The sequence below is a fragment of the Phaseolus vulgaris genome, chromosome 5, assembly GCF_051622355.1.
Source record: "Phaseolus vulgaris cultivar YP4 chromosome 5, ASM5162235v1, whole genome shotgun sequence".
Classification (NCBI taxonomy): Eukaryota; Viridiplantae; Streptophyta; class Magnoliopsida; order Fabales; family Fabaceae; genus Phaseolus; species Phaseolus vulgaris.
The window spans coordinates 26,440,803-26,454,750 of record NC_143502.1 but is presented as its reverse complement, the minus strand read 5'-3'; the positions used below and the strand labels follow the sequence as shown (position 1 = coordinate 26,454,750).

The following is a 13,948-nucleotide window of genomic DNA, read 5'->3' as shown; positions in this document are numbered from 1 at the left end:
TAATAATACCAAAACATTATCTTGTAATCATTATTCAATGAATTATACAGAGAAACATAATTGTATACAATGAGAAAGTGTACAGAAAATTAGTGATTTTTTAGTATTATTATTAAAATAATAAGTATAAAAAATAACCATTGAATTTACATCTGTACAAATTATTCTCTAAATATAAATATATTTTTTGATAAAATCTTTCGGTGATAACTTGTTGCATAACATATCCCTTGCACGCTTATACAACAGAAGAAGAAGAAGACAACTGAAAAATTGTACAATATTTAATCTAGAAAATAAAAAAATTGTGCTAAAAATATTTTTTTTTTTAAGTTGTGTTTCTAAATACGATTACTTTATTTTTTTTAAAAAAATGTTGTTCCTACAAGACTAGAACCCTGCATAACACTTCTTCTTGTTGCAATCTTCTCGTCCTCCCGGTGTCACGGTTAGGCTTCTTTCGGCTGGATCTCCTTTAGTCTGGACACGATGGGGGGAGTACCTGCAATGACACTTCGACTATCAAGTCAGTCTGAGAGCTAGGTACCAGAGAAGTAGGGAGTGAATAGTTACCTCGAGTGTTGTGCCCCTCCTTCTATTTATACTATTTATACTGTTATGGATGGGCTCTGGCTGTTATGGGCCTTCTTTTGAGTCCAGTTGGAGGCCCAACCACCTCTTAACCATGCTTTGCGTTTAACCTGGTTTATCTTCGTCTAATTACGTATTTGGTTATAATCCTTGTCAACTAGTCGGCAATTCGGCAAACCGGTAGCACATATGCCCCCCAGGCTCAAATGTAGTTGTCGTAATGTAGAGTCTGATGAATTTACTGTCTTGTATTCGGAAGGTTTTGGGGTCGTCAGTCCGTGTAGCCGGTAGTTAATGTGAACGAGTAGCTTAGCGACTTCTCATGTGGTGCGTTACGTGTTCGAGAGGGCGAGTGGGGGATGGTCGTTGTACTTAAGGCGCGTGAGTGTAGCACAGTGTAGGGGGAAATCTAAGGGATCTCGTGTTATCTGGACCGTTGATTGGTATTTGATCCATCGGTGGGGGATAACTATGACGATTCATCTTTTGTTCTCGCGTTGCCTATAAATAGTGGTGATAGCGTGGCATTTTCTTTTGTGTGATCCGTGAGCTAGCTCGGAAAGCCCAAGAGTCGAGTTATTTGATCCTTGCAATCTTAACCCATCTAGTGAAGAGTCTTTCGGAGGTAATCAATGCCTTCCCTTTCGGTTACCAGCTTATTTTTGTCTGTGTTCGGGGGTGCGAGTAATAGGGAACCATTGGCCACAGATGTCGCTCCAAGTGATGCTGAGAATGTGGAAGGTTCTTCCCATGTAGTCGGTCCTTTGAGTCGAGAGCGTACAGAACCGACGATGTCTAAGTCGAGTGGGTATGAGGGTGAAGAAACCCGAGAAACCAAGTATGTGTGGGTCAATGAGAAAGTCTGTGAGGTCTTTTCGGAGTTTACAAAGGTTTCTATGCTCCAAGATTTTGTGGATAGTGTAGATATTGTGTTAGAAGGTGTGCCTAACGGTGTCTTCGCACTTCGTAGGTGTCGAGAATTCGAGACCGTTTGTCTTGGGAGGGGAAAAGAGCGTAAAGATTTATTTTATTTTTATTCTTATTTGATTTCGGATATCCATGTTCGCTTTCCTTTCGATACTTTTACCATGGAAGTGTTACGTATCTTAAACGTAGCTCCTTCGCAACTTCATCCGAATAGTTGTGCCTCGCTACAGGCTTTTCGTTTGTTGTGCGAGGTGCTAAGTGTTAAGGCGACCGCCAGGTCTTTCTTACACTTCTTTGGTACAAGGCCGGGTGACCGAATAGGTTGGCTGTTTTTGGTTGGTAAAGAGAAAAATAGCTTCTTTACTCCTTATACGACTTCTTATAAGAACTTCAAAGGTGGTTTCTTTAAAGTTGTCATTGAGGAGGAAGGCCGACCATTTTTCTTTGACGACGAAACTCCCAGTTCCCTTTCTATTGGACGAAGAATCCAACGTGCTTTAGTATATGGTCGAGGTCCCTGATGACCGATGACGACCTAGAAGTGTTGTCGGTATTGGACCAACTTCCACGCAAGATTCCAACCCGACCTCTCGTCCGTGCTTACTTGTCGTCTGATAGATGTGTAGATATTGACAGTATGTGATTTTACTCGTCTTGATGTTTATCTTACTATGATTGACTCAATCCCTTCATCTTGTGTAGGTATAATGGCATGTTTGGTTCCACCTGGTGGGAAGAAGGATTATTTCAGGGAAATGCGTTTAAAGAGGCAAGCTCGAAAGGCCAAGGGAGGGGATATGTCGGGAGGATCTGCAATGCTGGTTGCAGAGGCTGCTATTCCTCTTACCACGGTGCCGGTTGTCGAGCCCAATCGTCCTCCCAATCCAAAGAAGAGGAAATAAGTGTTAGAATGTATGGCTTTAAACTAGAGGGAGTGTGAATGGTTTAAAGAAGGTTTTCGCAAACTTTTAAGTATAGAATGAAATCACTTCGAGAAAACTTGATTAAGAAACTAGTTTGCCAAAAACACAAAGCAATTTAACACAGCACCAGAAAAAAAATCGGTTGTTTCGCAGAAACAATCGGTTGTTTATGGTTTAAGGTTTAGGGTTCAAGGGATAAAAAGAATGCACACAGAGGTTTATACTGGTTCACTCTTAAACCAAGAGCTACATCCAGTCTTCCCGGAAACCACTGGGGAATCCATTAAGCAATCAACCCTATATTACTTACTACACCACCAAAGAAGTGACCTTGATCCCCTCAAGACACACACTTCCTTTGGCTAAGAACAAACACCACTAAGAATGCTGATCTTGACAACCTCAAGAACACACAACACTTCTCAGCTTTACACACAGAGTTTCTTCAAAGTACCAAAGGATTACACTTGTTACAGAAAAGATCTAAAATCAATACAAGATGAAAATCCTATATCACACTCTCTTGATCAAAGCAATCTCCAACTCTTCAAAAGCAAAATCAGTGAAAAACTCAAATATGATTTTCTTTTATTAAAACTAAGTTCTTGTTTGTTACATAATCTAAACAAACTATTTATTGCAATCAAAGACTAGTCAAAGCATTTAAAACTGGAGCGTAATCAGTTATAAAATCATTTAATGCTCAGTCAAAGCACAAAACAGTTTTCTGTTATGGTCCCAAAACAAATAATCGGTTGAATGCTCGAATCAATCGGTTGTTTTGGTTTGACAGCAAGTCAACCATAAAAAACGGTTTTCAACCTTTCTAAAAACACCTAAGTATAAAAGAATCGGTTGTTTCGACAAAACAACAGGTTGTTTTTCACTTAGTTTGAAAAAAACTTTCAATTAAAAGGTTTGAGAATGCTTAAGCTTTGGATTCAATCAAGAGTGGATTTAACACAGATAATCTACCCCATATCCTATTCTAAAACACATCAGCAACAACAAGCACATCCTGCCTTCCATTAACCTTCAAAGGGTTTGGATTCCTCAAAGCTTGAACACACTTGACTCAATAAGAAGATCATGTAAAAGACCGTGGCAAATCCTCTTGGTGCCACAGTGAGCCTTCTTCCTCAGGGAAGTCTCCCAAAAGAGGTCGAGTGGCCGGTGGGTGGAGTTCAAGTGACCCTGATTTCCTAGGTCATGGGCTCAATGTGGCTGAAAAGGTCACCGTCAAGCTGAACCCTTATCAGCAAGATCCGTACCTCTCAGTGCGTCCTTCCCAAATGCATGATGCTTTTATGAGGTTGTGCTCTCGGACTCTCGTCCTCGACAAGAGAATGGCATCAGACTTTATGAAGAAAGATAAAAATATTGTCAAAGTGAAGGGTCTCCGAGTAAAATTGGATGAATCGGCTTCTAAGTTGCAATCGGTTTTGACTGAGAACACCACCCTCTCGGCTCGAAGCCAATACTTGGAGGCCGAGATGAAGAAGTGGAAGGAAATATGTGAGTTGGCCGAGAATACGGGGAGAGAGATTGCTAAAAAGGCGGATGAAGAGATATGGGGTTTGAAGGAGAGTCTCTCGGATATGGCTTTGACCAATTATAGGTCCGAAGAGAAGATAGACAAGTTGTTGAAGGAGCTAGAGGTGGCCGAAGATAGCGTCATAGAAGAACATGAGCTTGACTTTAAGAAGGCTCTTCAACAAGCGGCTTTCTTCTATAATGTTTCCTTGGACGAAGGGAAATTTGATGTCGACAAGGACTTCTATGAGGGTCAGCTTATGCCGATAGACCAAATCCCAAGTTTTACTAAAGCAGAAGTCCTGGCTCCTCTGACAGCTTCCGAGGTCGAACACCTAGAGTTTGATAGCTAGGTTGTCTCTCTGTGTATGGGTCATGTGATTGAATTTTTGGTTTTTGTAAACTCGTGACCCCCCTTTTGTGTAGACAATACGGCTTTGTCGGTTCTTTTGAATATATTTTGAACGACAAGTTATTTTAAGCTTTAATGTTGTCTTTCGTTCACTCTTTCTTGATCTTTTTGTGCACGTGTTTATTGTTGTTCATATGCTGGATTGCTCTCGGCGATGTTTTAAGCCGAGAGGTTTGTTACTATGATCTCGGCAGGGATTCGCTTTAGTGAACTCTTCATTGGCCGAGAGGTTTCTTATCGTGCTCTCGACAGGGATTCACTTTGGTGAACTCTTCATTGGCCAAGAGGTTTCTTATCGTGCTCTTACAGGGATTCACTTGGGTGAATTCTTCCTTGGCCGAGAGGCTTTTTAACATACTCTCGGTAGGGATTCACTTGGGTGAATTCTTCCTTGGGCGAGAGGTTTTTTAACATACTCTCGGCAGGGATTCACTTGGGTGAATTCTTCCTTTGCCGAGAGGTTTTTTAACATACTCTCGGCAGGGATTCACTTGGGTGAATTTTTCCTTGGCCGAGAGGTTTTTTATCGTACTCTCGGCAGGGATTCACGTGGGTGAATTCGTCCTTGGTCGAGAGGTTTTTTATCGTACTCTCGGCAGGGATTCACTTGGGTGAGTTCTTCCTTGGCCGAGAGGGTTTTTATCGTACTCTCGGTAAGGATTCACTTGGGTGAATTCTTCCTTGGCCGAGAAGTTTTTTATCGTACTCTCGGCAAGGATTCACTTGGTTGAATTCTTCCTTGGCCGAGAAGTTTTTTATCGTATTCTCGGGAGGGATTCACTTGGGAGAATTCTTCCTTAGCCGAGAGGTTTTTTATCGTACTCTCGGCAAGGATTCACTCGGGTGAGTTCTTCCTTGACCGATAGGGTTTTTATCGTACTCTCAGCAGGGATTCACTTGGGTGAATTCTTCCTTAGCCGAGAGGGTTTTTATCGTACTCTCGGCAAGAATTCACTTGGGTGAATTCTTCCTTGGCCGAGAGGTTTTTTATCGTACTCTCGGCAGGGATTCACTTGGGTGAATTCTTCCTTAGCTGAGAGGTTTTTAGATACTTGCGTTAGTGATTTACTAGAAGGTATAGCTGATAAGTTTGATTCTATTGAATGCGGTGCCTCGTTAAAACCTTATTCAATCAAAAACCCTCGGGAAAAAAGACCTCTGGGAAAAAAGATTGAAGGTAGAAAAGAGTACACCTATGATACATATCAACTAAAGTACATTTTCAAATGGTCGGCGTTCCACATCCTGGGAACCTCTCGACCATTCAGCTGTTCTAAGCAATACGCGTTGTTCTGAAGATTTTCTCTTACGTTTAAGGGGCCTTCCCAATTTGCATTGAACTTTCCTTCTGCCGAGACCTTGCGAGCTTCTCCCTTCATCCTCCAAACCAGATCTCCCTCTTGGAACGCTCTGGGTTTAGTCTTTGAATTGTATCTTCTTGCGACTATCTGTTTGCAAGCTTCTTCTCTTATCTTGGCCTTGTCACACAACTCCTGGAGTAAGTCCAACTCCGTTCTTAGGCTTCTTTGTTTATCTTCAGGTCATGGAGTTCTCTTCGGATTGTCGGTTCTCCGACTTCTACTGGCAGCATGGCATTTGTGCCGTATGTGAGGTTGTACGGGGTTTCCCCAGTTGCCAAATGGGGGGTACACCGATAGGCCCAGAGAACTTCCACGAGTTATTCTACCCACTTACCTTTTGCACTGCCGAGTCTTTTCTTTAATTCATTCAGGATGACTTTGTTGGCGGATTCAGCTTGACCATTAGTTTGCGCGTGTTCCATAAAGCTTGTCTTGTTTCGGATACTCAAGCTTTCATAGAATTCAGCCAACTTCCGATCCATGAATTGTCTTCCGTTATCCATGATGATGGTGTGCGGGATTCCAAACCTGCAAACGATGTCCTTCCATACGAAACTCTGGACTTGTCGAGCCGTGATGCTTGCGAGGGGTTCTGCTTTTATCCATTTTGTAAAATAATCAATTGCTACCAACAAAAACTTCCTTTGTCCAGTTGCTGGCGGAAAGGTGCCTATTATGTCTATTCCCCACAGAGCAAACGGCCAGGGAGAGATAATGCTTGGAGATTGTGGGGGTGAAGATGGATTAGTGGGGCGTGTTCTTGGCAACTTACGCATTTCTTCACAAAATCAGTGCAATCAGTTCTCAGTGTTGGCCAATAGTATTCGGCCCTCGGGACTCTGGTTGCCATCGTTCGTGCTTCGGAATGTAAGCCACGTGCTCCTTGATGCAATTCTTGCAAAACGTATTTTGCCTCTGCTTTCAAAACACATTGAGTAGTGGGGTCGAGAACCCTCTTTTATATAAGTCTTCCCCTATTATGACAAATCGGGTTCTTTACGAGAGACAAGTCATGGCCATCTTTCCCTTCCTCCCGGTCTTTGATTACTTTTTTATGTCGGACACCTAATCTTCCTCTCTTTGCTCCGTTACCATACACTCTCCGACGGGGACTGACGGAACCGATAAGGTTTGCTGGATGACAGTGGCATGTCGGCCTTTCGTCTTAGCGGTAGCCAGCTTTGACAGGGTGTCGACCCTAAGGTTGTCTTGTCGTTTCACATGGCTATTTTGACGCTTTGAAACTGGCTGATGATGTTAGCAACTCTGTGATAGTATTTCAGGAGCAGAGAATCTTTAATTTGGTAGTTCCCATTGATGTGTCCGACCATGAGCTGCGAATCTGCCTTGCATTCTATCTTGAGAGCTTCATATTCTGCTTGATTGTTGGATGTCTGGAACCCAAAACGTAAAGATTGCTCGATTTGTATGTTCTCTGGTCCTTCTAGAACGATTCTGGCTCATCCTCCTTTCTTACTCGAGGAGCCATCGACATGCAGCGTCTAGGTGGTTTCGGGTTCTTGACATTGTTGCAACTTTGATGTGAAGTCTGCTAAGCATTGGGACTTGATAGGTCATTGTGGTTCGTATTTGATGCTGTATTCGGATAACTCGACTGACCAACCAACTCGGTTTTTTGCAAAATCTTATTGATTGGGAAGTCAGTTCGCACTATGATCTCGTGGCTTTGAAAATATTGTCAGAGTCTTCTGGAAGCGTGGACGAGAGCTAAAGCTACCTTCTCGATAACTTGATATCTTGTTTCAGCGTCTTGTAGCACTCGACTTACGAAGTAGATTGGTTTTTGTTCTGTTTTTCCTTGTACGACAGCGACACTTACTGCTTCGGGCGATACGACCAGATAGACCAGCAAAGGAATTCCATGGACGGGTTTGCTCAAAATGGGCGCCGGTGCCAATGCCCGTTTTACGATTTGGAAAGCCTCTTCGCAACTTTCATTCCACGCGAACTTCTCTGCTTTCTTCATGAGCTTCAAAATTGGTCTGATTTTATCCACCAGTCTGGGCATGAACCTGGACAATGATGTCAATCTCCCTACTAGCTGCTGGACCTCTTTCAGGTTATCCGGACTTCTCATAGTTTCCAAAGCTCGACATTTGTTAGGATTTGCCTCGATTCCTCGGCTTGTCAATATAAAGCTAAGGAACTTGCCCCCTTCCACTCCGAACACACATTTTTCTGGATTAAGACGCATGTCATACTTTTTAATCTACTGGAAGACCTCGGCTAGGTCATTCGCGTGTTGCTCGACACTATCAGATTTTACGATAATGTCATCAACATATACTTCCATAGTTTTCCTAATCTGCTTACGGAACATTCGGTCCATCAACCTTTGATAGGTTGCTCTGGAATTCTTCAGGCTGAAAGGCATGACTTCGTAACAAAAGTTGGCTCTGTTGGTGATGAAAGCTTTCTTCTCCCAATCTGCCGGATTCATGCGTATTTGGTTGTATTTGGAGTATGCATCGAGAAAACTTAACATTTTGTGGCCGGCTGCCCCGTCTACCAGTCGGTCAATGCTTGGTAGTGGGTATGCATCTTTGGGGCAGACCCTATTAAGATGAGTATAGTCGGTGCACATCCGCCATTTTCCGTTATTCTTTTGCACCAGGACTATGTTTGTCAGCCACGTAGTGTAATGTACCTCTCGGATAAAACCAACATCCAGAAGTTTTCTGATTTCCTCCTCGGCTATCCGTCCTTTCTCTCCAACCAACTTTCTCTTCTTCTGGGCTATTGGTATGGCCTCCTTACAGATCGATAACTTGTGCGAAATTATTCGGGGGTCTATACCCGGCATGTCGGCTGCTGACCACGCGAATAAGTCTGTGTTTTTTAATAGGACAGTTGTGATGATGCTTTTTTCCTCTGCTCCCAAGGTTGATCCCAATCGCGTATTCTGTCCTTCCCGACCCATTTGGCATAGCACCACCTCTTCCTTTGGCTCTACCTGAGGTTCGTCGTTTGGTCTGGGATCCAAGTCGTCGCTTAGGGATATATGATGAACCTCGGCCCTCCGGGTAGGTGTTGGTGGTGGAAGGATCTTCAAACCTGCCGTGTAACATTCTCTCGCGATATTTTGGTCGGCGTGGAGAGTGACCACCTCTCGGCCCCAACTCGGGTTGTCAGTTGGGAACTTCATGGCCAGGTGAGGTGTCGAGACTATAGCCCCCAACTTGTTGAGGGAGGATCGCCCGATTAGGATATTGTAAGACGTTTCGACATCGATTAATAGGTATTTGATTTTGATTGCCCGACAGTCTCGGTTTCCTTCTCCAAACTTAGTATCCAAGTCAATGTATCCTCTGGTGTTGACTCTCTGTTCCGCAAAACCAATAATTTGCTCATCATATTGGACAATGTCGTCATCCGAGATGCCCATCTTCCTGAAGGTTTTCCAGTACAAGATATCCATAGAACTCCCTTGGTCTATCAGAGTTTTCATGATGACAAAGTTGGCTACTTCAATGGTGACGACCATAGGGTCGTCATGTCTTGGGTTTATGTATCTGAAGTCTGCGTTTGTGAAAAACATAGGTGGTTGGTCTCTCCTATTACTTTTGCTGATGGAGTACACATAGTTGACTGCTCAGAGGTGCCTTTTTCGGGAGGATGATGTCGTACCCCCTCCTGCGAAACCTCCGACAATTGTGTTTATTACTCCTCGTATGAGCATGGTTCCTTGCCGGTCTCTTCCTCCTTGGCCTTCTCGGCCTCGCCGCTCGTTCTTCGAGGTGTTTCTACGTACCTCTTGCCTTTTTCTGACGTCTATTTCAGTTTTTCCATCCCCACGTCTTGTTTGGACGAAACGTCGCAAATGGCCTGCTTGTATGAGCTCTTCAATCTTATCTTTCAGGACCCGATAATCTTCTGTTGTGTGCCCAAAATTGCGGTGGTATCGACACTGCTTGGTCTGATCCGCACTCTGTGGGGTGGGAGTCCTGCTCGGTGCTCTCAGAAGATCGACATTGAGGGCTTCTTCCAAGACTCTCGACCTTTCGACTGTCAGACGGGTGTAACGGGTGAAACACGACCCCTTTGGAGAGTCTCTAGGCTTCCCGAATTGTGTTGGTATGCTCCTGTCACTCATCCTCTCGGGTTCATCAGGTGCCTGAGCCTTGTTTTAGAATTCTTTCAATTTTTCCAGCTGCATGTATTTGGTGGCTCTCTAGCGCAACTCATCCAATGTCGCGGTCGGTTGCATGCATAAACTATCTGAAAACAGTCCCGATTTTAGTGCGGTTACCATGTGGTGCATCGCCACTTCGGGACTTAGGTTCCGTATGTCCAAAGCCATCTTGCTAAATCTGTCCATGAAAGCTCTCAAGGACTCCGACTTTTCCTATCGAATATTCACCAAGGTGATCGAAGTAAGGTGGTGTGGTTGGCTTGTAGTGAACTGAGCTTCAAACTTAGTTGCGAGTGTGCCAAAACAATCTATGGATTGAGTTGGTAGCTGGGTGAACCATCTTAAGGCTGCTCCCTTAAGAGAAGTGAGAAATATTCGGCACCATAGAGCGTCTTCTGCTGTGTGCAAGCCAACCTGGGTTAGGTATGCGGTTACATTTTCATTCGGGTTCATGGTTCCATCGTATTATGTCCTATCTTTGTTATGATTTCAAAATAAACATTTGTTATGATTTCAAATATAAATTTATACTATTGGGTAGAAATTGAATTAAATTTGGTATCTTGATTTTCTTATATAAAATATTCATTGTTTATTTGTATCGAATCATCCTATCTTTGAAAAGCAATAAGTAAATCTAATTATAGTAAATAAAAAGTCATGATATCAAAGCATATGTTTGTGTCCTTCCATTTGTATGATACAATATAGTAAATCTAATATAAACAAGGGAGGTGATTCTAAATGAAAGCGGTGAATCAATAATAATGGTATTTACCAGGCATTATTATTATTATTATTATTATAGATACTACTATTATGATGATGATTATTAATATTATTACTAATAATAATAATAATTTTAATAATAATATCAATAAGAGTAATAATAATATGAAATCAAAAGAAAACACAAATTTAACATAGAAAAAAAAACAAAACTATTCCATACACAAGAATAAATTTTACAACTATTGAGAAAAACTTAAAAAGAAAAATTAGTAAAAGAAAAAAAAAATCTTAAAATATAATTTGAAAGCAAAGATTATAAAGAGTGTCAAAAGTTTGTGAACTTTTAAAATATTAATATCTTTTATCAAATAAAAATAGTTGTATGCCGATGCATCTATTATCCATATATCACCATCCAATTTAGAATATGATTTTTCATGGATATATTAACAAAAAAATTTAAAATATTTTTTATAAATATAAAATATTAACAATAGAAATTCATTGATACTTATCAATTCATAATATCACGATTATTACAATATCAAATAGATATTATTTGTGATTATATTATAACAAAGAAATGTAATTGTTTATCTATACCATTACCATTTTGATAATTTTCTATAATGTTATATTTTAATTAGACAATTTTATCCTTTAATAAATAAAAATAATTTATTTATTTAATAGCTTTTAAATAAAAATCAAAAGTTTTGGATAGCATTAAGAAAATATTAAGTCATATCTATGAGGAGTAATGGTGTAAGAGAAGGGTTGTACGCTGAAGCTTTACGTTTTTTAAAGATCCGAAAACAATTATCACATATCGTTTGAAAATGAATTATGGAGAATTAAACGAAAGCACTTGCTGTGTAATGCCCTTGTAAACAGAATGAGCATACAGAACAATCAGAATATTGCGCAATCCAGAAACAGTATTAAAACTACTACTTGACAGCAGTTGTGTTGAGTGTCTTATCTTTCCTTTATTTGGCTGTAGGATTTATTTTTTGTTCTTCTACATGATGGTGCATTGACAACCGTTGGAAACTAGATCTGGATCGCTGTCGGTCCCTCTTGTTGATGTAGAACGTCGAGTGGTTCTGATGTAGGGATCATGTGTCTGTAGGCTCCTATCTATATCGCGAACATACTCACCTGGCCGCACACTAATAGGCCACCGCAGTTGAAAATTCATTGCTTGCAATGGTGCCTGACCTACTTCTGACCTTACTGTTCCTCTCCTTGGCCTCTCCACTCTTCGTGTTAAGTCCTCATTTTCGTTTTCTTCCTCTACATCACGTGTTTCCACCACGGCCTTGCCCTTTCTCTGTCTTCGTCGTAACTCATTCTCGTCTTCTTCCTCTACATCACGTATTTTCAGCACGGCATTGCCCTTTCTCTGTCTTCGTCGTAACTCATTCTCGTCTTCTTCCTCTACATCACGTATTTTCAGCACGGCATTGCCCTTTCTCTGTCTTCGTCGTAACTCATTCTCGTTTTCTTCCTCTTCATCACCTATTTCCATCACGGCCTTGCCCTTTCCCTTTCTTCGTCGTAACTCATTCTCGTTTTCTTCTTGTACTTCACTTATTTCCTGCACGGCCTTGCCCTTGTCCTCTCTGGCTCTGCTCTCAGCTTCTCCTATTTCTTTAGATGTTCCGCTCTCAGCTTGCACACTTTCTTCAGAGGGCACCTTGCCATTGTCATCTCTTGCTCCGGTCTCATCTTCTACAAATTCATCAGATGTCCGTTCGCTCTTGTCCTCTCTTTCTCCGGTCCCAGACTCTTCAGATATAGCTTCTAATGTCCTTGTTTCCTTCTCCTCTCCTTGTTTCTTTTCCTCGGTTTCATCTTCCTCGCCACTGTTCCGTCTTCTTCGGCGGGCTAACGGTGCTACATTTGGTTCTTCTTCTTCATCATCGTCATCCATCACCGTGTTCCGAAACTGGGAAGTCGAGCTCGTGCCTTCTTCTTGTACTTGTAAATCAACTTCGTTTTCTAACTCTTCTTCTGCTTGCGTTGTTTGTGTATTCGATCCTGAAGCTTCTACCAACGTGGAGGGAACCGCATCTGTCATAGAAAAGATAGCCTTTCCTGAACTGCCACTTATCTTGATGCTCCTCTTACGACAAAGATTAACCATCTCTTGATAACAGGCCATAAGCTCCCTCTAGAAGAATAGGATAGTATAAAAATATAATTAGGCATAACTTACTAATCTAGACAACAGGTCATAAGCTCCTTCTAGAAGACAGGATAGTATAAAGTTTTCATTCCATGTACCGAAATGCTAATTGATTCCTCAATAAAGGTAAACCGTGAGGAATATCCAAGGTAAGTAGCAGCTAGTAAAGCGGACATTGCAATCTCAGAAGGTCTGAATTGAGTGAAGTAGACATCTGTAGACATACGGGAAAAAACGTTCGCTTAGCACCACTATCAGCAAATATATAGATTCAACAAATTATTGTTATGTTACCTCCTTGAGACTGGACTATGATCTCATTTATGGATTCGCGTTTAAAACCACCGATTCTTTTGAAGGTGGGATAATAGTAGTCCAGGAAGTGAAAGGGAGTTACAGATCGCATTCGCCAGTTAAGTCCACTGAGAATGCGAAATTCCATTCTCATTATCCTTAGGGGGTTGTAAATCGCTTCTCTTCTCACCTGTGCAATAAATCAGTGCATTTTGTGGTGAAATTTTCATTAAATACTGTGACTTCAAAATTCAACGTCATTTTAATTTCCCAGTGGAAAGTGTGGTTTACCAGAAAATGCCGTTGTGTGAAATGCGCTGTCCTAATCTTGGAAGAAAGTGTGTAGCAACACATTGCAACCAAACGAGCTTTATCATCTATAGAAGACCCTTGTAATTCCTTGAGAAAAACAAGGATTTAAACAGCAAGAAATCAGAGAAAATTTAATGACAAATTTCAAAATTTCTACAAGCCTTAAAGAAAGAAATATATTACTGAGAGCGGATTCGATGAAACAAAGCGATCGAAGTAATTCATTGCAATATACGGAATGTACGCATCAATAACTCTGCCCTCGGAGAGCTGTATAGCAAAACATGGAAAAGAAATCAGAGAAGAAAGTAAAATTTCAATCCTCAGTGACAGATCTATAAACAAGATTAAAAAACAGTGCAAGTCACGTCCAATTCTCTTTGTGTTTTCTAAGTAGCCAAACAGAGAGGAAAATGAGTTCATAACACAGCTAAGAAAACAGAGAGGAAAAAGAAACAGATAATAATTAAGCAAATTTGGAAACAGACATATGCTTGCACGAAAGAACCGGTTTCGCTT

At 41.3% G+C, this 13,948-nt stretch overlaps 2 protein-coding genes across 2 annotated transcripts; both read right to left on the bottom strand.

Annotated features, from left to right (window-relative positions):
• Positions 1-7,977: 7,977 nt before the first annotated feature.
• Positions 7,978-9,252, bottom strand: LOC150027546 (uncharacterized). The gene has a single exon (XM_090302909.1). The coding sequence runs from the start codon at positions 9,250-9,252 to the stop codon at positions 7,978-7,980; it is 1,275 nt and encodes a 424-aa protein (XP_090159035.1).
• A 2,234-nt stretch (positions 9,253-11,486) lies between these two features.
• Positions 11,487-13,291, bottom strand: LOC137834219 (uncharacterized). The gene is made up of 3 exons (XM_068642281.2): positions 13,118-13,291; positions 12,922-13,037; positions 11,487-12,808 (listed from the first exon to the last, which is right to left on the bottom strand). The coding sequence occupies exons 1-3, from the start codon at positions 13,269-13,271 to the stop codon at positions 11,654-11,656; spliced, it is 1,425 nt and encodes a 474-aa protein (XP_068498382.2). The 5' UTR covers positions 13,272-13,291; the 3' UTR covers positions 11,487-11,653.
• Positions 13,292-13,948: the final 657 nt, after the last annotated feature.